We start from the raw sequence: 26,747 nt of genomic DNA, 5'->3' as shown, positions 1-26,747 counted from the left end.
CTAGACAAAGTAATGATGCTGAAACACATTGTTAACAGAGGCAAATTTACTAGTTGCTTATTTTTGTGCGTAATATGTGAAGTTCATGGAGGGTGGTTCAAACTCTAGTTGCTTGAGTGAGTAACTTCATGTTTCTGAGCAGTTTTGGAACCAATAAATAAATAAATACTATAATATAAAAAAATAAATGGCTGCAAACAAACGTATTTACACAAAGTACAGTTGGCCTCCTTTTCACTCAGTGTACCCATGATGTTTGCACTAAAATGCGTTCACACACCCAATACTCACACAACACTCACATTTAAAACAATTTCACGCATAGTTTGTTGTTCAGACTAGTGCCCTTTTAGTGTTAAAGCAGTCTCGACTTTTAGCTTTAGCCTCCTCGTAAGTGTAGCAAAAAAATCCAACCATCTTTGCGACTATGTTACTGACAAAGAAAAATAAACCTCAACTGTTCCAAGATTGCTGAGTCTGTAAGGAAGCTGAAAAGGGTCAAACTGCCCTCTCAACCGAAAACGCATTTTCTAAGAGACATAAAAAAAAAGTGGACGTGCTCTTAGAAGTGGTGGTGGATCACTCATTCTTGCAGCTCAATAACTTAAATCGACAGACAACATGCACACTTAAGCTGCAGCGGACTCCATGGAGAATTTAAACCATACAAGTACATCCAGGAACTATAATATGACCGTGGTAACGGTCACTGAAAAAAGTCTTACAAGCAACATTTCAAGACTACTAAATAAAACAAGTTTCTTTTGCATGAAAACACTAAATCATAAAACATACATGTACCTCTTTGTTTTAGTTTTAGGTGACCCTTAAGGTGATAATACATAGTTTTAATACTGATGGTGAGCCAGAAAAACACACAATGAGCCCTTTAAAGAGGACATCTGTTGTTAACAAGAGCACCATCTAATGACAAAGATCTGCTGACAGCAATTCAACCAATTAACAGTACAGTAGAATATCCTTCTGGCATATCTAACCTACCACTTTTAGCAAAAATATGTTAAATACCCAGCAACATGACTTCAAACTTTGACACAAATGCCAATTTTAAAGCATTTGTTGAAAAGAAAATGAATAAACAAAGACATACGTAGTGAGTCACCTACTACAGAAGTAAGGAACTGCATCACACACACAAAAACAACTAAATCCTCAAATTTCTCTGTAAGTCAAGCATTTTGACATGCTGATGGAAGTTATTTCAGTGTAATAAGGGTTCAATTTGCACCTGTCAATCTTTGCGACACAAATATCTGCAACTGACTTTACAATGACTACAAGGCCCTCTTTAAAGTGAAGAGGCAACTCGGAATAAATGAGACTTTCACACAAGTGCACCACCCGAATCGAGCTCTCCCATCGAGAGAGGCTCCTCGCCTCTGCGGGAGAACGCGGCATTCATACAGAAACACCTGCTCTGAGCTGTCTCTCTGCAAAAACATCCAGTAACAAGCTTCCTATTTTGTCATTGTTGCCATCATCCAGACTTCACTCACCGTGAACGAGTTGCACACTCACAGAGCGAGCAACCCTCTATCTAAACTAGATATTTTTCTCTGTGATGTGCACAAGCTCAGCTGCGATTAAAGATAATTACCCATCTGTGTTGAGGTGAGGAGCCTGCGCATGTATCCATGCTAATGTGCACCTGTTCGTATGGAGATGCAAGAGATATACGTGGTACTTTAGGCAAACGCAGGTCATGATGCTCTCCTTTACAGAGAGGGGGAAAATAACTGACACTAAAAAAACTTATTTTGAGTAGACTCGGAGGTGACATCCAGACAGCTCTATTCATACGATGAATGCAGGTATGTGCTCGAAGGTAAAGGGAGTAACAAGTGGTTTGTGTGCTCATATAAAATGCTCAATAACAGACACCCATCTTGGTCCATGTGTCTTGGTTAAATGTCAATATCCATCCTCGAGAGATGAACAATAGTCGAGCACTGCTGCGAGAGCGAGACAGAGAAAAACGTCCTTCTCAGCCAATTAAGACTCCTCCACCATCAACTAATTACAGCCATTTTTAATTAAAGTGCCGTGAAACATGTTATTGGTTATGATAATGGTGAGTCTGAGGATTAATGCTTGGACCAGCTGTTAGATTTGATTAAAGTGCTGACAGATTTCATGAGTGGGGCACTTTAAACATGCATTCTAAACAATAGGAACAAGCTGACAGGGACTAGAATGGATGAATGAGCAGCCTGGCAGTGACGATAACCAGCTAATCAAAACAACACGGTGACACGTGGTGTAAAACCCATGATTATTCTTACAAAAGTAGTGCCACTATATTACTTACTGAAAGAAAATCTGTTGCTATTTCAGCTTTAACAAAGACAGAAATGCTATTCAAAAGCTTTCCTAACTACTTTACAACTCATTCTTAGTGCAAAGCAGCTCATTTCAATCTTATACGCAAGACATCACAGGGGACAAATGTCATATCTAAGCAGAATAATCGCGCTTTATTTGAACAGAAGTAACACACACTCAGATACTTAAACGTTTGTGTGTGTAAGTGAGCTGTGTCTCTTAATGAAGACAAAGGCAGGAAAATAAGTCCTCAATTACTTGTGAATTTGATTAATTTTTCATCTATTAGTCGCGCATCTAAAGATCACAAGAGATCTAGCATAATGAAAATGTCAACGAGTCTGTTCTTCCCCTTAATATGCGTCTGAATTAAAACAGAATCATATCTAATTCTGTCAAAGCATTAAGGCGTTCATTCCCTATAAAGGCCCCAATTAATCAAATTTGATATATTTAAATGCATACGTGGTAGATTTACCAGTACCTGGTCCAACAACGACAAAAATGAACTTTGTAGCTTTTCTTAAAGGTGTTTTGAAGTTGTAATATCCTGGAAGACAGTTTAAAAATGTTCAGAAGTCGTCCTCTGCTCATATACAACAAAAATTGTTGCAGCCAATTAAATAATTTTGTCCGAGTTCAAATTTTGGCAGCTCGGATGTGGAACAGTGGGAGATGTCTGATCAGGCCGCTGGAACCGACCAATCAGAGCGGACTGGGCCTTTCAGGGACTGTGGCACCATCTATTTCTGCAAGAAATATGTAAATAAGCAGAGGTAATTAGCTCTGTTCAGTCTATGCAGAGCATAAGTTACTTTTTGGAGAAGTAGTTTGATTAAATGGGAAATCGGAGGATGTTTATTGAACAAAAAGAGATCAAATTTAACTTTTGTAAACCCTGTCTTCACTAAATATACAGTAGCATACAATATAAGCATGTAAAAAGCATGCAAATAATTACTGATAGATGGGAAAGCTATAGCAAAAAATGAATACCGCTCTCATGTATGAATTCACAGCTAGCAGCATATTAGCTAAGCATAAATAAATAGAGGGTAAAAAACAAGAGGTATTTCCATTTCCAGTGCCTCAGTAAAAGATAGAGGGTAAAAAACAAGGGTAAAAAAAGGGTTAAAAAAAATAAACACTGCAGGATCGGGATGTAGCCTAGCGACAGGATGTCAATAAATGATGTGGAAAGTAAGCTCAAAGAAGGTCTTTACAGCACAAAGACAAAGCAAGGAAAGTCTGACATTTCTGAAGTTTCTCAATTCTCCATGAATCTCTTTATTAATAGCCTATAAAAGGACGTGTTTTCTCCTGCGGGACGGCAGAAGATACAAAATCAATGCATTTCTCTTATTGTGCGGGCATACATTCTAATAGTTTTGTGGGTGCGGGCGGGAGTGTAACACACACGTTGCGGGTGTGGGCGGTAATGGTCAGAAATTCAGTGGGCGGGAGCGGGGTGAAGAAAACAGTCCCGCACAGGGCTCTACTGCCATGAATAAATGTTTTGAGAACCTTCTTGCTGAATAGTTTTTGACCCACTGTTGGCCAATATGGGCTCTAAATCAGACAATAACTAATGTGTACCTGTCCAGTAACAAGGAACTCAATAGACCTTAAAATTACTCCTTGAGAAAAGTTCATAAATTATCACAACAGTCCAAAAACTCAGTTAACAGTGACCATCACAGGAGATTTAATGACAGATTTAAAATATTGTATTTTAATCATTTGGATGCACATTTAAAACTGTGCCAGGCATCCTAATAAGCTCATTTGCATCCTGATGAGGGAAAAAAAAAATCACTGGCTCAATGTCTGACAAAAGCTTCATATGATAAATAGCTTAATTTTCCATCTGAACATTCAGACATGATTACATCATCTCTGCTCAGCAACAAGACAAAAAATCCACAGTGTCCCTTCATCTGCTATCAATGACAGCGCTGCAGTATGTTGGTTGAGAGCCAGAAAACCATCATGTTCTGTTGCATCAGGCTGTGGTCCCTCACTCGAGTTAGCGATAAGAAAACTTGCTCAAAGCTCTTTTGTGAAAATACTCCAGCTAGAGAACAAAGGTGCCATTTAAAGCTTAGGACACACAAGGTTGGGGAGATTATACGGCTAAACTCGAGAAGCTGATAAAATGACCACAGTGAACGTCAAAGTTACTCTTTTACCCCCCCTCAAGGTATACTTTCAGTGATCCCCATGGTAACCAATACCAGATCAAAGCATAGCAGCCAGTCTTAAGCATGGGATATTGGCCCAAGTGAGCCACTTTGTCCCCTGCTGTTTGAGCAAATTGAAGTTTTTCGTTATACTATACACTTCTATTCTGCAGAAAATTTCAGAGAAGAAATATCTAAAAGCTTATTTCTTTGTGACTGGGGTATTTTGAGGTCTCTGCACTTCACTAAATCTGGGAAGTGTTTGGCTGAAAAGATACCCGATCCATCTCAGTAACTTTCCTGATGACTGTCACATCTCACTGAGGCACTGGAAATGGAAATACCTCTTCCTGTGAGCCCAGAGTTCTTCTTCTCTGTGGGCACATTGTTCCTTCTTAGCTCAATTCACCGGATCACTGAGTTATTCGGAGAATATAGGCCAAGTTATTCTGATATCCTCCCCCTCAGGACTGTAAGGGGACATTCCAGCAGCTCAAGGGGAGCAACAGTGAAAAGGAATCGCTCTTGTTTCAATGGGTACAGGTCACTGAAAGCAAAGGCCTTCGGCTCAGTCACCAGCTAAAAGCTGCTGGTGAAGCATAGCACCTTAAAGGGATATTTCATTTTGGTTTTTTTACCTGGATTTCATAACTCGGTATAAAGTGTTCTGGTTTCTCAAATCCTCGGTTGATTACCATAACATAACGATCTAATAGCTAATATAAAAACTGCTTAGTTATAATATTATTGTAACATGTTTTGAGCTTGTACAATACTTTCTTGGACACCATATCGGTTCCTGTGTGTAAATGTTTACAATATAAATATCAGAGTACACTAACAGCTCCTACAGTCACTTCACTGTAAACGCTAACATCTTAAATAGAGAGCCTGTGTTTTGGTGTATGTACCCAAGCACTGAAGACTACTCAGTCTACAATCATTTCAAACAGATCAGTATATTAAATCACTTAATGATTTTAAGGACTGTTTCTGTCAATTAATCAGAAATAAAAACTGATCAAACATGAAATAACTTTACGTGCAAGCAGTTGGGAACAGGCCATTTTGAGTGATTAATAACTTAAATCATCAGTATCAGTCAGAAGCCTGTAAACCAGATGGTTGCGACCGCTCGTTTCAGAATGTGTCCTTTTATCGTTAAAACGGCCGATCACAAGGTTCAGCTGATCTTGGGTTATTTTTTCACTATTTCAACTTCAGACTGAAATTTGACTGAGAAATTTAAGAAATAATTATATTTATTCACATGTTATTCACATATTCAATCTCAACTGCAGACAAGGAACATTTAAGTGTTTGGGAATAAGAAGTATTTCTCTACCAGTTGGTGGTGGTCTAGTGGGCCAGGTTTGCTGCATGTGCTAGTGTTCGCTCTCTGGCTATGTGCTGTGTGCTCTGTCATACGCAAATAATTTGCTTTGTGACTTATTGAGTACCGCTGATCTAAAAAAAAAGCATGTCACTGATATCTCAATAAGACCACTGGAAATTGTGTGAACCAGAACCCCGCTTCCTCCCACCATCCAAAAACATGCATGTTAGGTTACTTGGTGTCTCTAAATTTGTCCTTAGGAGTGAGTGTGAGCGTGTGTGGTTGTTTGTCTGGTTTGTCTCAGTGTGGCCCTGTGATGGACTGGCGACCTGTCCAGGGTGTACCCCGCCTCTCGCCCGATGACCACTGGGATAGGCTCCAGCCCCCCCCCCCCCCCGTGACCCGAACAACGGATTAAGCAGGGATAGAAACTGGATGGATGGATTTCTCTGCCCCCACTGCATGAAATGATCTTCAATCAGATATGAAACTATCAGAACTTGTTCCACTGAAAGCGTTCCGCTCTAGTTTAAAAAAAAAAAAAAAACGACAATGAAAATCCTTCGAACAGCGCCTGTGTTTTAAATTTTTTACACTTCTTCACTTCTCTTCTGCACTTCTCTATTTGTCAAACGGCTTGCGGTTTATATCTTTAATGTTTGTGTATGTAATTGTTGTCTATCTGTCTTGTCCACCATGATGTGTGCTGCTGCCTTTCTTGGCCAGAAATCCCAAGTAATGCCAGGAATAAGACCCCAAATCAAGATGAATTGAGGAGAGAGAAGGCATCAAGGAAGGAGAGCAGGGACAAAACAGAAGAAAATGAGCAGGAAGTTTAAACTATTTCTGCCGTTGATCATCATGGGAAGTAGGAGATCACTGGTGGATACAATGGAGCAGCTTGGAGCCCAGATTACAACAGATGGTGTAATCCTAGACATCTTTACTGAGAAGAAGCGTCTCTGCACTTCGGCTGTTGAACTGTTGGCCGTTTCTGTCAATGTTGTCTACTGAGACATTACCTGTCGATGCCGTGTGTGACATCATCAGCTAAGTTGTCGCAAAGCTACAAAAACAACATCCCAATTCATTTATGGTGATCTCTGAAGATCTTGCTGATGCACTTCAACTTTTTAAATGTTTGATAGCTGATATTTATTTTATTCATTGTTATCTATTATCATTAAATAAACATTTGAATTTCCCCAACAGGGCTGAATAAAGTTTTTTTTTTCTATTCTATTCTATTCTATTCTATTCTATCATTATTCATTATTTATTTTATCCATCTATAACAACAGCATATCTTTAATGATACTTTATAGTGTAGCAATCTAATTTCCCTGCAGGGATCAATAAAGCATTATGGAGTGAACTGAATTCACAAAGTCGTTTGCCTTCCCTCTAATGTACACCAAGTCTTCTTCAAAACAAGGAAACAACCACCTCAAGCAAGTGTAAAACTTCAGCGCACTAGTGGAAGTTTTTCCTCTATACTTTGGGTAATATCTGGCATTTTAGCTGCTTAATGTCCTGCTTTCAGTCACTGAAAGTCTCAGTCTACTGTTTGAAGCTGAACAGGTACTCCACAAAGGTTTTGACACAATACGAAAAGCTAAAAAAGGCTCTTTAACATAAAATCTTCTGTGTTTTCAACACGTTGCACATTCAATCTTTTATAAAGGTAGGGATATCAAATAGATTAGCTTTAAGAGCTAGAGTTTCCTGCTTTTATTTAAGTGGTTTCCATAACCAGCTGTTCGTCACACCACTCCAGTATGAACAGTGCAACACACACTCGCAGTCAGATTCCATTCAGTGTTTGTTCATTGCCATATACGGTTTTCTGAGACCACACTGAGGTCATACCTCTGAGTTTGTACAGCTCCCCATTGACAGAGTTTACAATGAACATGTGCGGAGCCTCGTCACTCGTGGTTACTGAGGCACCAATCAGGGGTAGGGACCCACGGGGCTTCTGGCTCTTTCCCTGCTCATTAACGAAGTACTGCAGCTGGCCCAGCTCTGGATCTAACACAAAGTACCTGCATGGGAGGAAAAGACAGACAGTGACACAAGGAAGTTAGGGAAGTAATGAACCAGAGAAAAAGACAGCAGAGAGAGAAATAGAGAACGAACAGTTAGAATTATCATCATTTTGTTTCATGCTGACATTATACTGCTTACCGGTGAAACTTTTTAAATATTCCTGTTGTAGAAACTTTTCAGGATGTGGAAGAGTGTACGAGGGGGAGGGGGAGGGGGTAATAAGCGTGAGGTAAGGCAAAAACACACAACACACTAACATTTCTCTCCTCCCGTGCAACTACTCCTCTAGAATAATTGTAACTACAGCCCGCGTCGTGCGAGAGCCATTAAAAATGCTCCACCGTGCACATTAATGGCTGCAACATTAAGCCAGAAAGCCTTACTCCAAATTACTCAAGGATGTGATCAGTGTGGTCATCATGAGCAGAACCCAGAGCTCAAGTCATGGAAATCTCACCTCACATGTCCCCCTTTGAAATTAACAAATCACATTCAATCACTGTGTAACCAAATCTCCGCTTCTTTCATCTCTTACAGGAACATTTTACATGTGAGCTAGAAGACACACAGAGGCAGACACATTTCATCGACTATTGCCAGAGGGGATGCTGTATGACATTCAACAAACTGGCCTGTCTGCTCCGCTCAATGATTTGTTCTCCTGCTGCAGTTCAGTGCTGACCAGAGTGCTCGGTGGCCTGAGGTAGCAGCACTTATCTTCAGATCAGCCCTGTATCATGATGTTTTCCCCGAAATTTAGCTGGTTAAAATCTTCATCCATGATTGCACAAGCTGCTGTTATTGATCAGAACCCAGCTGTGGTTCGCTCCTATCATGATGTGATGATTGAAGAAATATCAGGATGGCACCTGGTCGCTCCATTTCACAGGTGTTGCTTTAATAGGTCTCCCATGGGTTTTACACAGAAGCCCTCTTACTTCCTTTTGGATCTATGGCCACACATAGGCTTTCTTTACAAATTCACCAGACAAACTTGATGTAGGTGATCAGTTTCAAAACAAATAGATTAATTCACGCAAAGACTGAAGATTAATTTTCTGTCATAAATATCCAATCCAGTTATCGAATCAGATCAGAACACCTCAAGCTTGGGTCCAGTAAACTAAAAGTTAGACTTCTACAATTCAACTAAACTCAATTATGTTTTGTTTTTTACATAGTAAGCTGCTGATCAGTGGCGTGCACAGACTTTTTGAAGGGCAGGGGCGGAAAGAAAAAAAAAGGGCACATATAGCGCGTTCTTAGCACTGTAGAAGGCACTTTAGCACGCGTTTTGGCTCCTGAGAGGGCATTTTAGCATGTGTTTTTCAACAACTGGTCCGTCACTGTGCTGCTGAGAAGTGAGACGTGAAATAGGTGATTTTCCACCGCTTCACATGACATCTTAAACATGCTCGTCTTGTCTAAACAATACTGTAAAACCAAAGGCTTCCTCAGTTCATAACATTGTAAATCTTGTGACCAGCATCATTGCAATCAGTGCTTTTTACTTGGATGAAACTCGATTTCCAGCATTTCTTGGCTACGTTACCCGGCAGAAGAAACAAAAGTACACACAATCTCTAAATACCCTTACTGAATTCCAAACAAAACCATTCTCAGTTTCTGGTATCAGTCAGCACAGTGAGACAGAAATAGAGACTGAAATAACACCTGTTAAGACTACACATTAACCAAGAGGCACATATTTTATGAACGAAACATCATCTGATAACAAAAAAAAAAAAAAAAAAGCAACCTTTTATTGAAGTCTGCCTTTTCAATTTTGGTTGTACTCCCTTTTATTTAAAAAAAAAAAAAGTTTGAGAAAATTGGTAAATATGTAGGGAGAAGCTCACAAATCCAGAGGGAAAGACACGAACTGGCACAGCTTTATAAAAAGAAAGCATGAGATTATAAATGGCGTTACGCTATAAATCTTAAAGTCAGTTTTTATCCAGCCCTACAAGTATGTAAATAAGAAGGAATCATTTGAGAGATAATTGGGGCAGATGTTTCAGTGCAAAGCTAACTGAGCCTCACATCAAAATACATTTGGAGGAATATCAAACCTTTCTGACTGAATATAATAAACAACAATATACTTAAAACCCACTAACATCGAGTCATTCTACATGAATCTTCCTTACAGCCAGGAACTTTGACCTGTTCACTTCAATAAAGCCACATATAAGGAACAGCGTGCCGCTAGTGTTTTTATGAAAGACAAATTTGGCAATAAATACATGTTATTTTCACCAGAATGTCAACAGGTCACCAACACGAGGGATTAGAGGTGATTAAGAAGTTTGGTCACCGTTATTCAGTAAAGATGAAGATTAAGTAAAGCTAGTAGATGAGTAAATACAGCAGGACCACATATGAAAAACAAAGAATTCATTTACAACCCTATAAAACAGCGAAGATGATAGCTGTTGAGCGCTGAATATGGATTAATGATTGGGATTCATATGTCAACCCAAGCACTTGAATATAAGCTCCATTGAAAGCTTCAACTGTGTGTTCTCATATCCTGTGAAGAGTTAATCATTTTAAAGAATCGTCCCTTCAGCTAGTTACAGGCTCTTCATATCGTGGACATTCAATTTCGAGTTGCCTCTCTGTCTATTTAATGATATCATGTCTCTGTCTAGTTCCATCTGTGTGGGCCAACAAATGCACCAAAGCATCATCATTTCTAAATGTCACCGTCACCTCCATCTTGGTTGAAATCGATCTTGAGGCTGCGAAGGCACACAGCAACACTAAAGATTCTTATTATTCTTATTAAAACTAAAGTAACAAATCTCTTTTGAAACGTAAGGAGTAGAAAGTACAGACGTTTATTTTAAAATGTGAAAACAAAGAGTAAGAAAACAATTAGAAAGTATCAACTGAACCAACTGAGCCTTGTATTAATTTTACCAAACTCTAAAACACTATAAAACAAAGGTTACGACAAGGCCAGATCCAAATCAGCCAACAATATAGTTAGAGTTATAGTGAATTTGAATCATTTTCATGCAGACAGTAATTCCGCTCCAGAAATGTCAAGAGATTTTCAAACACTCCACACCATCATTGATTATTTCCTTTATGATGAACATTACTTCATAAATGACTTCAGACATCAACTATTACTTCAACCCATGAGGCATTTTCACCTGAACCCTTTTGTGTCTCCAGAGGAGATGCAGTGAATACTGCTGTCTGAAAACTGATCCCCTCTCACGGTCTTGCCCTCTTCCATCAGCAGAGCTGCTGATTTATGTCGACCACAGCCAACCAGGAAACAATCAGCCTGCGTCAGTTTACATCTAAGCCCCGTCTTTTTCTCCTGCACACACTTCTACTGCATGTATACCACACACACAGAACATGAAGCCCTGTTCCCCTGATGTTCAGTCAGCAGAATGGAGGCTTTTACCGCTGACCCCTCTGTTGTTTGCAGCTAAAGCAAACTGCAGACCTTTAACATGATGGATGGTGTTGGAAAGAAAACCTTGGTCTTGATATTTAGTCTCATGTCAGAGCATTGCTGATATTGCCTGACCTGTGAGTCGCAGACTCTGTTAGCAGTGAAGTTTTCGATTTTAAAAGTATGAAGCTTTAACAAAGCTTCAACGTCGAAGTTTAAAAACGATTGACTTTAAAGAGTGTCAGCTCCGCGTGAAACAAAATAAATAACTCAATTACGGTACCTCTCATTTACAAAAAGGATGGGCATAATGGCCATGAAAATGCAAGAGCACTGAGTTGTCGAGTCGCACAAATGCATGAGCACATTTTTAAAGGCAAAGCCACGATCGCTCCGCACAGTCCACTTTTCTGATAAACTCTCAAACACAACCCAGGGTTTTCAAAGTGGACAAGATGTTTTATCAAGACTTTTTTAGACAGAACTTGCCGACAATCATTATTCCTAGCCAAATTTCCTGATTAGTGGCCTAAGGATCCTGCAGGATCTGGATGAGAGAAGAAAGCCCAAGTAAATATACGTGGAGGATTCAGGATGTGTTGAAAATCAGTATCATGTATGACCTGAAACTGAACTTCCATTTATTTGCATGTTACGTGTCACCACATGTACACAAATGATGGGTGGAACAGAGACTTTGGCTCAATACCACATTCAGACAGGACCCAGGTAAGAACAAAGAGCTTTCTAATACAGATCTATCTTTGTAATTCAAATAAATCACAACAAATAATGACATTGTGCAAAAGCTTAATCAAGCCATTTGTCAACACTAACAGAAACACTCCCGTTTCATACTGCAACACCATAGATGCTGCAGAGAAAAGCTCGTCAGCAGAACTCGCATCTCGCTGCTTGTTTGCTAGTTAGTTCTCAAAAACGCTCAGGAGGGCATTGGTGCAGGGAGAGGTAGAGAATCATTCAGGTCATCGGCAGGTAATATCAGTGATGCTGCAGGAAAATTAAATGTTTAGAGTTGAAGTTCAGTCCACGTTTTACCATCTCATGGTGTCATGAGGAGACTGTGAACCTGCGTTATACGATATTCAATTGCACCACATGATAGAAACACACACACACACACACACACACACACCCAGCAGAAAGAAAAATGCATGAGCGCCCCACCGGACAAATTTAATCCAACATTCACTGGCTTTTAACTCAAGTCTTACATCTAGACTTGACAGATGCTTGACTTTCCTCATCAGCCACTCATTTACTAGAGTTCTCTGCCTTTTCAAGTGATGAACCCTTGGATTCTCAAAATGGACCTCTTTCAGACTTTTCTCTCTTTTTCTTATGTCTGGTTATGATTTAATTTGTTGGTCTCATATTTGAATAAATGTAGAGAGAGATAAAGCTAGATAGATGGGTAGATGCAGGGCCCTCCATAATGTTTGGGACAAAGTCGTATTTGACATGATTAAAGGGCACATTCTAGACTTTCATTCAAAGTCATCTTCATACATTTTTGTTCATGTAGAAATTACAACACTTTTTAGAAACAGTCCCCTCAATTCACATCCTTTCAATCACATCCTTGTCAGCTGTCGAGCTGCTCCTTCCTCGCTGAACAGACTGCGGTCTAGTATTCAGCTGCCACATTTGCTCGATCAAATTAGCTGATGTTAAATTTAGAGCATGCTCATATTATGATCATTACGTAATGCGGTGATACCAAGTCTCCCTCTCAGTGCTCGAGGAAGAGAGGAGCAAAGAGAGACTGTCTTACACTAAAAGTGATAAGCGCTGCTTCAGTTTAAAAGTTTCCAAATGTTGTCGGTGACCCGACTAGCATTCCTCCAGTGCATGATCGTGCACTGATCAGGTGAGTGGATCACTGGAGCATGAAAGATAAATGATGTGCAAATGAAGATCAGGACAAGAACACAATTTATTTTAAACCATATAACAAAGTATAGTCATTTATTACATTGTACCTTTGTTATACATCATTTCTAAAATGTTGCATGTTTGCGAAAAGATTTTGGTTCTGATATAGTCTGAAGTGTTACGTTTTGTAGATGGAAGTAATTTATCTTCTTTTGTTGGTGCGTTTAGTTAAATGTCATAAAGTTCCTGAAATACTAAGTTTAGAAAAAAAGCTGCAGTGCTTTTGGTTTCGACTTTATGAAATGTGCTTGGCTTTGTTCTTATGTAATATTGCCATCTTTTGGCCCTCAAGGCCACTGTAAAGAAGAGCAGACACAAGCAATGAAGAATTATTTGATTCAGCTTTGATCAAAGCTCTCCAAATATGAGCCTGTTCATTGCAAGCAGCAGCTAACAAACAGCTCTCAGCACAAAGCTTATAACCGTAACTACAACTTAATCTGGTGACTAGGGGCACAGCACATGATTGAAAGCTATGAAATAGATTTGAGTTGAAATTGTTATTTCAGATAATGTAAAATCCTTCAGCTAACAAACTACAGCACCCACAAATGGGCTTAATTCTTAAAAAAGGGTAGCAAAAGACAAAATAGACAAAAAATCTCCACATGAAACCAAGATAACCAAGTTTTCCTCCGTTGTGCTGCAACAGAGACACCCACCAGAGCAGCACTGCCTAAACTCGCAGCTTTAATCAAGGAAACACCACACTGAGGTGCATTTGCAAAGGAATGATTCATCCCTTACCCGCACTCCCCATCCTGCTGACTAGTTAGGAAGGCATAGATTTAAGGTCCACACATCCTACATGATCAAAGCCTCGTTTCATATGATGAGATGTGTGAAAAGGAGATTGAGAGGGCTCTAAATGTTTCATATTCTTTGATGTGCATACAAAAGTTGGAATACTGCACAAACAGTACCAGACGTGCAGATTAGGAAACAGTCAAATAAACAAACCAAGTCCATAAAAAGTCCTAACTAAGCACAGCTGTTTTCTCATTTCTATCGAAATTCATTTTTCTCTACCGCTGTCACCCTGGAAACCAGTTTTGAGCCACCATACACATTAAGTCCTGCGCTCTAGTTCAGCAGTAAAAGCAGAAATAAGCACCATCCATTTTCTCCACCCGCTCAATCCAATTCAGGGTCGTGTCCATCTGCCATTTAGCAGAGATGCAGGGTACACCCTGGAAGGGTCGCTTGTCCATCATAGGGCCACCACAGCGACAATTCAATTCAATTCAGTTTTATACATATTGCACCAAATCTCAACAAATGTCATCTCTGGGCACTTCAAACATATGGTCCAATTCAAGCCAATCATAATAAAATTCATTGTAATACATTCATTGTATTCAAAATCATTCAATGCCAATTTTTAAAAACTGCCGGGCTGAGGAAACCTACAGCCACCCCACCACCGTGCAGCCCGAAAGTGACTCCTTCCGACATCAAATCATAACACTGAGCATGCACTGATGATGTCAGTTCTGCACTATTTGGTGCTCAACACCACAGCCACAAACCCTACAACAGGTGAATGTCACCAGGCAACCGACAGAAAAAAAAAAGCACCAACCAATCCTGACGACTAGCGGGGTGAAGCTCTATTAAGTTATAGGAAAATCTAACACAAGGCATAAGCAAAGAGAGTATTTGTTTTCCTCTGCTAGCTAAAAATGTCTGTGTGGCGGTAGCCCAGCAGGGGGAAGAACAGTCACCTGCCAACCAGACGATTGGAGATTCGACTTCTAGCTTTCCCTGAGGTGTGTGTCGAGGTGTGTGATAGGGTGTGTGAAAGTGAGCGATCGAGGAAAAAGCAATTTGTATATTGCAACAGCGTATAGTGTGTGTGTGGAAGGTTGAAAGTGCTTTGACTGGTCAATTAGTCAAAGAAAAGCACCTTATAAGTACAGATCATTTACCATTTATCTCTTTAAAGGCATGCAATCAGATTCATGTCTTAATCCAAAGATGTTAATACAGCAGAAGTGGATTTAGGGTATTTGAAGACAGTGTCCAATCAAAAGTAGAGTACTCAGGTCGGCAGTCTTCATTCTTCAAAAGAGCTGCTGCATTTGACCCACAAACAGCTTTGTTTTGCAACTAAAGTGATGCTTTTCCAATCACTTAGCTGAGAGATACCACAAGTACAAGCAGGTATATCTAAAAAAATCCATTTCTTTTCATGCATTTTCTCTCAAGACGCCATGGCAAATGTCTGCAGAGGTTCCCTGCTGTGGCCGCTGGTTCTGGCTGACTAGGTCAACAACAAGCAGAGCAGTGTCTTCCCCTGAGCGTGAGCTTTCATACAGGCAGTGACTCATCTTTCTCATGCTCTCAAATTTGACCCAAAAAAACAGCTGAGTTTGCCACTAAATGAAGACTAATGTTATTCCAGCTATCTATCTGCCATGCTGTTTTCAAAGCTGATCCTCACCTCTTCACAGAACTGTTTGAGGACTAAACTATCAATGAAATTCAAGTGTTTTTATACCATTCTTACAGATCAGTACCCAGCCCAAAAGACATAAAACAACAGGTATTCTTAATGGTATTGTAAAGTTTTCCTGGAATTTCCTGGAATCCAACAGGAACACTAACAGAGCTCACGTGGGCAGTGCTTCTTGCTAAAGTATGCTGAGCTGACCAATCAGAGCAGACGGGCCTTTTTTGGAGGATTGCCTCTTTATCATTTTTTATCTTTCTACTGGAAACATGAAAATATGTTGAAGCAAAAAGGACTCCAGTATCTGTTGTATACACCTTTAAAATTAGCTTTTAACATAGACATGGCATAATCATTTCACCCGCATCCATCATAACTCCAAATAGTTTCTAATTAGTCCTTAGAATCAGGGAGAGCTTTTTCTTGGGGAAAGCCTCCACCTGAGAATGAGGGAATTTGGCTAAAGTGTCTTCTGATTGGTCATATTCTTGGATATTTGCTGAGGGGGCGGGTAAAGGGATGATGGTGAAGGCAAAGACCAGCTTGAAGCTACGACAACACATTAATAAGACAACACATGAGATCCAGTTGCATGCGTTCAAGCCAGAATTGGATCAAAAATATCAAAGTGAGCAGTATGACGAACCGACACAACGGAGATTACAGCCTTTTCACTCAGTGTAACCATCGGCTGCAGTTCAGACTCACGCCCCTTTAGTGTTGGAGCAGACCCGACTTTTAGCTTCAGTACCAGCAAAAAAGGCATCGTCTTACTCTTTCTTGTTAATAAAACTGTCGTCCGTGAAGTGTAGCGCAGGATAACATCAAATAACAAAAATATGTCTTGAGGACATCTCTGAGGTAAAAACAAAGTGCTATTGCTCTGAAAAGTCCTAGCAGATCATTCATTCCTTGCGGCACAATAACTTCTGCTTTGAAAATGCTCACGTACAAACCAGTGACAAACAGCGGGTCTAATCATCACAGTGAAACAAACTGTTTAACTTTGTTTGTAGATATTATGTTGAACAGTCACATGTGATGACAAATATATGATAAATCTATGTCATCTATCTATCAGCCCATTTTCTACTGCTTATCTGGAACCGGATCAGAGACCAAAGTGTTCCCAAAGGTCCAAGAGAAGTAATCTCTCCAGGAATCCTGAGTTTGCCCTGAGACCTCGTCCTTGTGGGATATATCTGAAACACCTCCCCTGCGAGATATCAGGAGGGCATGCTGATGCCCAAACCAATTCAACTGGCTCCATTTGATGGAGAGGAGCAAATATCAATATACTCACAGCAGCAACTCTATTCCGAGTCCCTGTCCGATGACCGAGCTGCTCACCCCATCCCCAAGGAGGAGTCAAGCCACCCTTCAGGAAGCTCATTTCTCATTCTTTCTGTGACTAACTCAGCTCGTGAACAAGCACTTGAGATACTCCCTCCCTTGAGCCGGTGACTCATTTCCAACCTGGAGTGGGTAATCCACCTTTTTCCAACAGAGGACCGCAGAGTCAGATATGCTTATTCTCACTCAGGCTGCATCACACTGCTGCAAACCACATGCCTGCTTGGAGGTCTCCGCTCAAAATCCGCAAAAAGCAAAGATGCAGCCTTAAGCCGACCAACCTGGAAACACTCCAGCCCTTGGCATTCCAGGAGTCCATTATTCAAAGGAAGAGTCTGGATTACTGCCAGCAATGCAAACCAAGCTCTAATTCCATTTGTACAGGGACCAAATGTCCCACAGAACAGGGCCTGATACTCCCACAGGACACCTGATGGGACACAGTGGTAAGCAGTCTTCAAGTCCTCAAAGAACATGGGCAAAGTCTCAGTCACCCTCCGGTATACTCGCAGGGGTAAAGAGAGTAATATAGAAGGCTTATAAAGAGGACCTGCATGTAATATAACCCTAATGTTCAAATTTCACGATAAAGCCTCTCAAACAAGGTCACCTCCACATTAACAGTCACCCAAGTTATGACAAAAATGTTATAATTGTTCAGTGTTAAACATAATGAAAATAAAGCATCACCAAATCCTTATTGCATTGGAAAACAAGGAATACACACAAAAACAAAACAAAAAAAGAAAAATCCTTTTGAATATTTACAATGAGCAATTGAGTTTGTAGTTTTATTGTTTTCTTAGTTTTCTCTTGTCCTTATTGGGGAAAAAAAACTGTCAGTTACTCTGACTTTACTCGTTGCTTGTGGCTGACGGCCAAAATCTTAAATTTGATATTTGTTGGAAAAACAGCAGCACTGCAGCAGCCGTCTGCCCCTCAAGGTTTTTGGGTTTGACCACTGCACTAAACGAGCTGCATTATAGATAGGAGTCGCAAAATATCACCGACATCGATCAGACATTAAATGTAGGTCAAGCTTAAAAAAGCTGTAAAACAGCAAATCGTTCAGCAACAACTGTGTGGTGATGATGGCAGAGAGCCATAATATTCAGCCATAATAAGAGAATGTTAACTGTTAACTGCAAAATTGAGGAACTGACAGCTGTATGTGAGCTATGCAAGCTACAGCTAGCATACTATTACAGCCCCAACAACCTGAGGGAGGTCAGAGATCCAGAATGACACATTTAAGGCCCAAGCATAGCGTGAGCTGCATGCATTTCTCCCTCATACATTTTTCTACACACGAACTCTCACAGCTCTTACACGACACAACAGTATTTCACACTAACACATGGCCGCCCACGCAGTGGCAGAATTAGATCCACTCAGGTCTGCTCCCACCACGACACACACATAAACACACGATGCGTTTCCCCACGGGATGAAGACCAGAACGTGACTGACAGCCATGACCACTCCAGCGTCCACCAGAGCACGACCTCGCCTCCTTCAAATGTTTCTATAATTAAACGCTGTGGGCACTTACAGATATTAGCTGATAATCGCGGTAAACACTGAACACCTGCAGAACGATGGATTGCACACACACTTCTCTTCCTCCTCTAATGGGCTTAGAAGAACATGACTTTAAATCTCTGCTGCAACAAAAGCTGTCATTTTCTAGCCATTTAGGCTTTTTTCTTTTCCCCAAAAATCCAGTTCAAGCTGTTTGACATTTATAATGAAGACAAGATAAATTGGATTTAAAACATCCTGTGCGTTAGCAAAAGCTTTTATAATTACATTGTTGCATATTAAGTTGAAATCAAACCACAAAAACTACTCAGAAATAGCTCGCTAAAAGAGACGCGCAGATCCAATTCTGATTAAGCATCAATCTCAGGCCCCACTCCGCCATCCACAAGACCTAGAGGCAGTTTATCTGAATTTGTGAGTGGCATATCAGCCTTGAAAAACATAACATGTACAACACAATAATAACTAGACTCCAGGAAGTATCTTAATCCACTTAAACAAGATTAACGTGATTTCAGGTGCAGATAAACATCGCTACTTTGATTGGTTAGACCGTACCAGAGCGCTGTCCGTGAAGCTACCAGCTCAAAATAAAAACTGATTAGTAAAGTCTTTGCCTTCCTTCCAAAGGCAGATAAAAAAAACATATTAAAGTCCATAAATCTCCTTAGGTAACATTGAGATAAGCTGGGGCAGGTGAGCTCATAAGAGACAGGTTTTCTGATACGATTGTGGTTTCAAGCGACATTTTCAGGATGTTTGAGTCACTGACCGCTATCCGTGTCCACATGTTTACTTTCTCAAAGCCTTGGCTCTGGCACAGGTTGTTCCATTGAAAGGAATCTGTCCCTGAAAGCTACATCATTGCAATGAGGCTCTTTGAAATTGTGAAAGGACATGTAGCATCAACCACAAAGAACAAGCTGATGTCTAAAATCCCTTCCTGATAACAGCTCAGCTTCAAAATGGACACCACCAGTCATTTAATGCATAGATATGTTTATTCATATATGTTCAGGTGAATGTTCACAAGACACAAACGACTATTTAGATGCATCATAATCAATATGTGACTTTTCTCTCTTTGAAATGTGTATATTTCCATGGCTGTGCATCATGATCGGCATCTGCATGTCAGTTTATAGATCAGTGAGCAGCAGTTCCTTCTCTCCTCCTCCGCCTCTCTATACCCTTCCCCTCTCACATGCACTGGCATCAAGCCCAGATCATACACACTTCTATACCAGCCTGAGCTTCCCTCTTCTCTGCTGCACTGCTACAGTACAGCCACATTGGGACACTAAGTTGTTTTTTTTTGTTTTTTTATGTGCAAGTAGAAAATAATCAGTTTCACTGCAAAAATTACACTAAAGCTGGAAATCCTGCATAGTTCATGTTAACCATCCAGCAGGGAATTCATAAGTAAAAGCTTCCTATGCTTCCACGACAAGATTAAACCAGATGTTTCATATATGGAGCAGTGATTCTGAATTAAAAACTCACTCATAGTTTCTTATGATAACGGCTCTCATCCGTGTCTGAGCGGAGTAAATCGGCCGAGGCACAGAGTGAAACCATAAATGCTGCATGAGGTACAGTCGCACGATAATGCACCGCTGTGATCTCGACAGCTGTTGCTGAGATCTCCTGTGCTTCATTACGAGCGCAGCCGCAGTGCTAAAGGAGCGACAGACTATCAGGTAATCACAGGATAAGGGAACAATATCAATATACTCACAGCACTAAAACAAAGCAGAGAGACACATCAGCAATAACCTGTTCCAAGCAAACGTGCACACATATGCTCAGAGAGCCATCGCTTCAGGCTGGCTTTATTTCTATTTTGTAAATCTCGAAAATTTGCAACATGTGATCTGCACTTTTTAAATGTAAAGAAGTGGCTGGAAAATTAATCAATACTGTCAGATTATACACAACAGTCAGATGTGGCTTATTTTTTTGACACTTTGCTGTTGTGTTAGCTTAGACTATTTAAAGCCCGAAGCATATTTAAAAACAAGAACAAAAACACCATGAAAGATATTTATTTTTAACAAAAGCTAATTGTCTTTTTAAGGACTACTCTTTTTTTTTTTTTTTTTTAAGTTGTTAAGAAACTGAACACTATCTTAAGGTTCTTGTACACCAAGCTGACAAACAGCCATTGGGTAAAAGCTGGACATCTGTATCTCTTGTATTTTCTGCGTGTCTATTGGCGTCTGTTTTCAGCTGATTCAACTTGTAAAATCGCCACTTCATCTGATGGCGACTGGCTATTCAGCGTATGAGTGCACAAGAAGTGAGGCGTCATGACGACAGAAACTGAAGACAAACTGATAATCATGACACGAGAGAAGCCAGCTCTGATTGACAGCACCAAAAAAACCAAAGAGCTATTTTTAGGTTTAGTGAGTTTTTTTTTCCTTTAATCTACACAGTCTGCCAGTTTCTCTTAATGTGTAAGATACGTTATACTGCCCCCTTCATTCTGGCCGACAGTAGGAGGTCATCTCTGCAGTGTGTTTGCGTGCTGGTTTGTTTGTTGAGACATTGGAGTCTTGAGGAAACCCAGCAGGGGGTCTATGTTCCCTCTGGTTCATTTAAATTTGGTGCATAAAAGCTCTTTAATCTAGAACACCTATTAGTCACAAATATTGTGTGAATCATAACGAAAGTTATGACTCTCAAACATTATATGCTAAATTACTATGTTTGACAGCATGGTGAATTTGTTTGGATACAGTTAAGTTGTTCACCTATGGTGCAACATCAGGCATTATAATGTATTAAAGTTTTGTCCATGTAATGTTCAGTCACATATACACACATGGTTACAAGAAATGTTAACCACTAACTTACCATTAAATGAGTCAACTTGCCATCCAGCTGTTGCTAACATTTATGAGGTGAACTGAAACGTAGGATAGCCAAGTGCTGTTATCTATTATTAAAACTGTCCTACAAAAGGTAGCGTTATAGGCAAGTCGAACACAGCTGTGACATAAAAACTTCACTGTACACATTAGCTTGGTGTTGTCATAAACTAACAGATCACAGTAAACTAAATTGATACTGAAATACAGTAAATTTAAATTTAGAAAAAAAAAAAAGAAGCTTACTGGTGTTTTACTGTTGCAAAATGGCATCAAATTAAAGGGAATAAAATGCAGCATGTCAGAAAACATATTAATGCTATCAGGTTTAACCTTGTGATTAGAGGTTAAAGGGGAAATGATGATACTGACAGGGAATCTGAATTTTAAAAAGAACTGTTATATTGAATAAAACTACAGACTTTTCCTGTTTTAAAACCTGATAAAAACTTTTGTGTTGAAGTAAGTAACCAATTGGTGTACGCCACGACCACCAACAGAAATCTGTCAACCCAAAGTCAGACTAAGGTGGTTAGAGTTCAGTTGGGCCATTTAATTAGAAAACTGTATGTTTTGTAGGCATACAAGCATAGGGGGCAGAATCACTTATTGATCGAGATTTGTCAAACTCCTCTATAATAGATGGCAACCTGCCCATTTAAGATTGCTCATATTGGTACATTTAACAGATGACTTTTTTGTTGCTGTTGTTAATGTTGTCATTTTCTTTTTTCTTTTTATCCACAAATGAGATTTACGTCGTCCATTCCAGACGACTTCTTCTTCTCTGTATCAGCTTTATCAGTGACATTCAGTTCAAAGTCCCAGAACAGCTCCACAGGTCTGAGTCCAACTGAACGTATGTATACAGGGGTGATTCCAACCAGATTATCTGGGCGAATTAGTCTTCATTCAGATGAAATCCTTTACGTGTAATTTCAAAAATTTGTTTTAGTCAAACATATGGCACTTTGATCATCAATTCTAATGACCAATGAACAGAAAGCACCCCGGGCTAGGGAACTTCCTGCAGTAGTGTGTATAAGTACATGTTAGAATATATGAAAAACCCATTGTATTGCAGCCTGAGAACAGAAAGCCTAAAATAGAAGCTGAAAAGCAGCAGAGCCACACAGGATTCAAACCTCAGCTTCCTGGGTGAAAGTCCAGCAATGACTATAATAGATGATGACAGCCTACAAAACAGATCAGGAAGTGTAGAAAAGCGCTTAGTAATTAAAAGAGAGAGAGAGACAATAGCCATTAAAAGGGCTGAAAACAATTTAAGGCATGTGGGTCAAGCATTTTTAAGCAGACAGTTACCTTAATTATTCCTTTCTTTTTTCGTTTTGTTTCTATTTTTAGATACTAATTTAGAGGACCCTAAACATGTATATTTCTGACACTTGCTTCGGGGGTTACTTTAAAAATCATTCCAACTCCAACTGAATAACCAACAACAACCATCTCAAAAGGAGGAGACATTTCTCTGACAGTGTTAATGATCTAAAAGTTCATCTTTTAACAGATCAGCTGTTTTGTTGCAGTTAGTTGTGCAGCTAGTTATGTTCGTTTTTCACGAAACAAGTGTGATTTACACCCCATCTCTCCTCTTCCTCCCCCTCACAGTGACGTGGTGGTAAAAGTGCAACGTGGACGGGGCAAATAACAACACGAAGCAACGACTGACTGGACCGAAAGTGACTCATATCAAACGCCGCCTCCTCTACTGTCCTTCCAACTCCATCCATGCGCTTACCTGTTCTGCCAGCCTTGGATCAGGTTGGTGTATTTGCTCAGCACTCCTTCCAGCTGCCTCTTGCGCGCCTGCTGCTGCAGATTCATGCTGTTGCCCTGCACACTTCCCCGGCTGCCTCCAGCTCCAATCGAGCCGGAGCCGGGGCTGTGCGACCCGCTCCGACCGCTGGGCTTCCTGGAAGAGGAGCTCCCGCGGTGTTCCGACGAAGGGGAGTTGGTTTTGTTGGTCCCGAGATGCGGACTGCAGAGCGTCTTTTCCATCCTGGCGACGGGACGGTGGAGAGCAGGAGGAGGAGGAGGAGCAGGAAGAGAGGGGAGGGAGGGATGGGGACGGACCTGGACCAGAAGCACCAGCAGCTTAGTAGGGAAAATTTCAGCAAAGCATGGGGCAAACGCGGAGATGCGAGTCTGCTGAGCTAAAGCAGAGGCAGTGAATGTGCATCGACTGCACTGCGCCGGTGTTTTAAGCGTCCCTCGGTGCGTTGGAAAGCTGACATAATCCTCGGTGTGTTTAAGCCCTGCTCCCCTCTGCAGTGTGCTCCGCGGCTGTATCAAAGTGTGTCTGCTCCAGCGTTTTCCTGGTAGGAAAGAGAGCATAGTGCAGACACACCCACTCCACTCTGGACCTGCCCCCCGGATATTACAATGCACTCCTACCACACACACACGCGCACACATTATACCAATAAGAACAGGACTTTTCTATTATATTTAAGCAGTAACTGCAGCAAACAACTCATGTAAATTCATGAACAGCAAGATCCCAACGATGCATGAGGACAAGCACAAATTCTTCCAAGGTAATATTATAGGAATGGTAGGTCTGTTTGGAGATGTTTCATGGAGAAACACATCTAAACACATAAGATGTTACAGTCAAATAGTACCACTACATTATGATAAACAGCAGCAGTCCAATGTCACAACAGAATATGTCATACATACAACACAACTGTGACATACATAAAACAACAGAAGTATGTGCAGCAACAGAGGATCAATAAAAACAGACAGCAAGCAGGCAGAAGAAAAGGGCAGGAGGCAGCCTGACAGCCATACTTGACAGTCACCTTTAGAAGACAAGCCTTTGAAAAGATAGGGCTTTCGTTTGAAACATGAGGCTTCATTTTTCTTACTAGGTCTTAAATGTTTTCAGTTTCAACTGTAGCGTCCAATTTTTGCAAGAAAAAGGCAACATATAGATCAGTGATAGAATAAAAGCATACGTGATGTCATGTGACGAGTCTGGAACCAGTTGCCTCTGAGTTATAGTGCAGAGCATATATTTACAGAGAGTTTCTTAAGATGCCACCACCAAGTTCAGGCATGAGATTTAAGGAGCTAATTCTGTACAGATGTTGACTGAATTAAACAGTAAAAGGTATGTGACAATGTGCAAAAACACATCCAGTTAATTTGGGATAAACTACAGTAAAGTGCAAAAGTCTTGATCCAAACCTCATTTCATTATATTTTCCTTCCAAACAGCCACACTTCTGTGTAATCTTTTAAAGTGGTATTGATCAATAGCTCTCCAGGTTTTCCGAAGGTCTTTCAAAGTTTATACTTTGGACATCGGCTGCTTTTTCACTTCTTTTCAGTTCAGTCTTTGAATCTGAACAATTTCAGGTTTTTCATTTGTTAAGCCATTCAAAACTGATCTATGAATCATTTCAACTTAAAAAAGACTAATAAGTCAAAGGATGAATCCCTATTGTGTCTACACAACCCATTTAAATTGTATCTTTAGGCACTTTATTACTTGCAGACTATAACAAGGACACACTTTTTTTTTTTATTTCTTCCGCTGCATCTATGAAAAATGCCGCAGACAACACAATTTGACAGACAAAAAACTGTACTTTTGCATTTTAATTCCCAAAGAGCTTTTAGCTGAAAACTTGGCATATCTCAGCAGGGTATGCAGTGTGTCCCTAAACATTTGGGGAAACTGAACAAGTGGAGCAGAAAGAAGAGGCAACACACCTAAAAAAAATCTATCTACAGCAGGTGGACAGTATCTGAAAGTAATTTCCTTAGAAAAAAGACCTGACACAATATGGTAACGAAAGTCAGACAAAACTCAAGTAGCATTTATATTAAAATGGATTTTAAAGCAAAATCAAATTAAACCTATATTTTCTACACTACTCTAATGAAACACATCAGTGCGATTTTCTAAACCCTCCCTCATAAACTCCTTAAATATCTTCAAAGGCAGCAGATAAAAGAAGTTTAATTGGTCACATATCACAGGAAAGTTCCTCTGAAGACACAAAAACGGCAGTTGTACTTTCTGTAGCAGCACCAGGTGACACGGCTGAACACCCTCAGATGTGTGTTCGGGAATATTTAATTGCGTTTGGTATTTGTTGCTTTGAAAGTTAAAACTCAGCTCTCGGCTCAGCATTCCTTTCAGGTGGTATTTTCCTGACTTCAGTCTGTAGGAAGTGATGCTAGAAACATCTTCAGAGAACAGATACACAGCATAAAGTCAATTAACACCTTGGAAAACAGCCTCCCAGATCATTACTAATTACAAAGCTCCAGGTGCAGTTACTGCTTTTTTCCCTAATGATCATCTGGTAACCAGTCCTAGAAATCCTCACCACATGTGGAAGTTTTAACCTCTAATAATGCCACTTTGGTGAACTTTTTGAGAAAAATACACTTAGAAAAATGATATCTGCAGATGTTTTAGGAAAAAGAAACTTAGCTTACAAATTGCACATTTAATCCCAACATCAACTGGGTCTGTATTTTTGTGACTGTTTCTGGTTGTTTTCACACTTGACTTTATTAACTAAAAGATCATCATCATTACTTTTGGGAAACTGTTTCCCTGTAGTTTATATTCCTCCATTTTTCCCCTGCCTGGCAAACTGGGATTGTAACAGCAAGTATTTCTTCGAATTGACTTAACATTGATGTAGTCATTAATCTCGACACAGCCTGAGATACTCATTGTCCAGCCAGCGTAAAAATACCACAACAGATAAGAAATAAATGAAAACATAAATCCTTCACTAATGTTCATTGTTTCTTATCCTGAAATGCAAACTAAAAACTGGAAAATTAAATCAGAAATGTGCAGAGAAGCCATTCCTTTAAGTACACTTGGTAGAAGGTAGTTGACAAAATGGGACATAAATAAACCACTTGGCATCATGTGAGAAATATACATGGGTTTAAGTTTAACAAAAGTATCAACCTTTCCATGTTTGCACTCACACAATCACGACCATTACAACCACAATAAAAAGGAAACTTTAATGAAGACCAGACTGAAGAGCAATGCAGGCTATTAAGAAGAGGCGGACAGTGTGCTGAGAAATCGAAGGCATGCCCAATGAATCTCCACAGGACACTTAGTAGAGCGCAGATAGATTCTGCTGCGTGTCAGCTGAGGCAGCCACAAAGCAAAGATCAATACAAGAGAGTAAAAAGAAAAAAAAATCTGTGGCCAACAGAGGGTCAATGTTTTGTT

General features: G+C 40.1%; 3 protein-coding genes across 3 annotated transcripts in view; 1 reads left to right on the top strand and 2 right to left on the bottom strand.

The window, feature by feature from the left end:
• The window catches only part of LOC140274853 (oxysterol-binding protein-related protein 10), a 91,657-nt gene extending 67,785 nt beyond the window's left edge, over positions 1-23,872 (bottom strand). The window contains exons 1-2 of the mRNA XM_072370230.1: positions 23,262-23,872; positions 7,729-7,904 (exon numbers count right to left, since the gene is read on the bottom strand). Coding sequence (XP_072226331.1) covers positions 7,729-7,904; positions 23,262-23,857 — 772 coding nt within the window. The 5' untranslated portion in view covers positions 23,858-23,872. The remainder of the gene's footprint in view (positions 1-7,728; positions 7,905-23,261) is intronic.
• Positions 1-26,747, top strand: part of exosc7 (exosome component 7) — a 188,571-nt gene that overhangs the window by 127,624 nt on the left and 34,200 nt on the right. The window lies entirely within an intron of this gene.
• Positions 1-26,747, bottom strand: part of LOC140274859 (palmitoyltransferase ZDHHC3-like) — a 350,244-nt gene that overhangs the window by 294,173 nt on the left and 29,324 nt on the right. The gene's annotated exons all lie outside the window — the stretch shown is intronic.

Source organism: Leuresthes tenuis, unplaced genomic scaffold, assembly GCF_036924035.1.
Source record: "Leuresthes tenuis unplaced genomic scaffold, fLeuTen1.0.hap1 SCAF_18, whole genome shotgun sequence".
NCBI lineage: Eukaryota > Metazoa > Chordata > Actinopteri > Atheriniformes > Atherinopsidae > Leuresthes > Leuresthes tenuis.
This window is presented reverse-complemented; position numbering and strand designations above follow the sequence as displayed.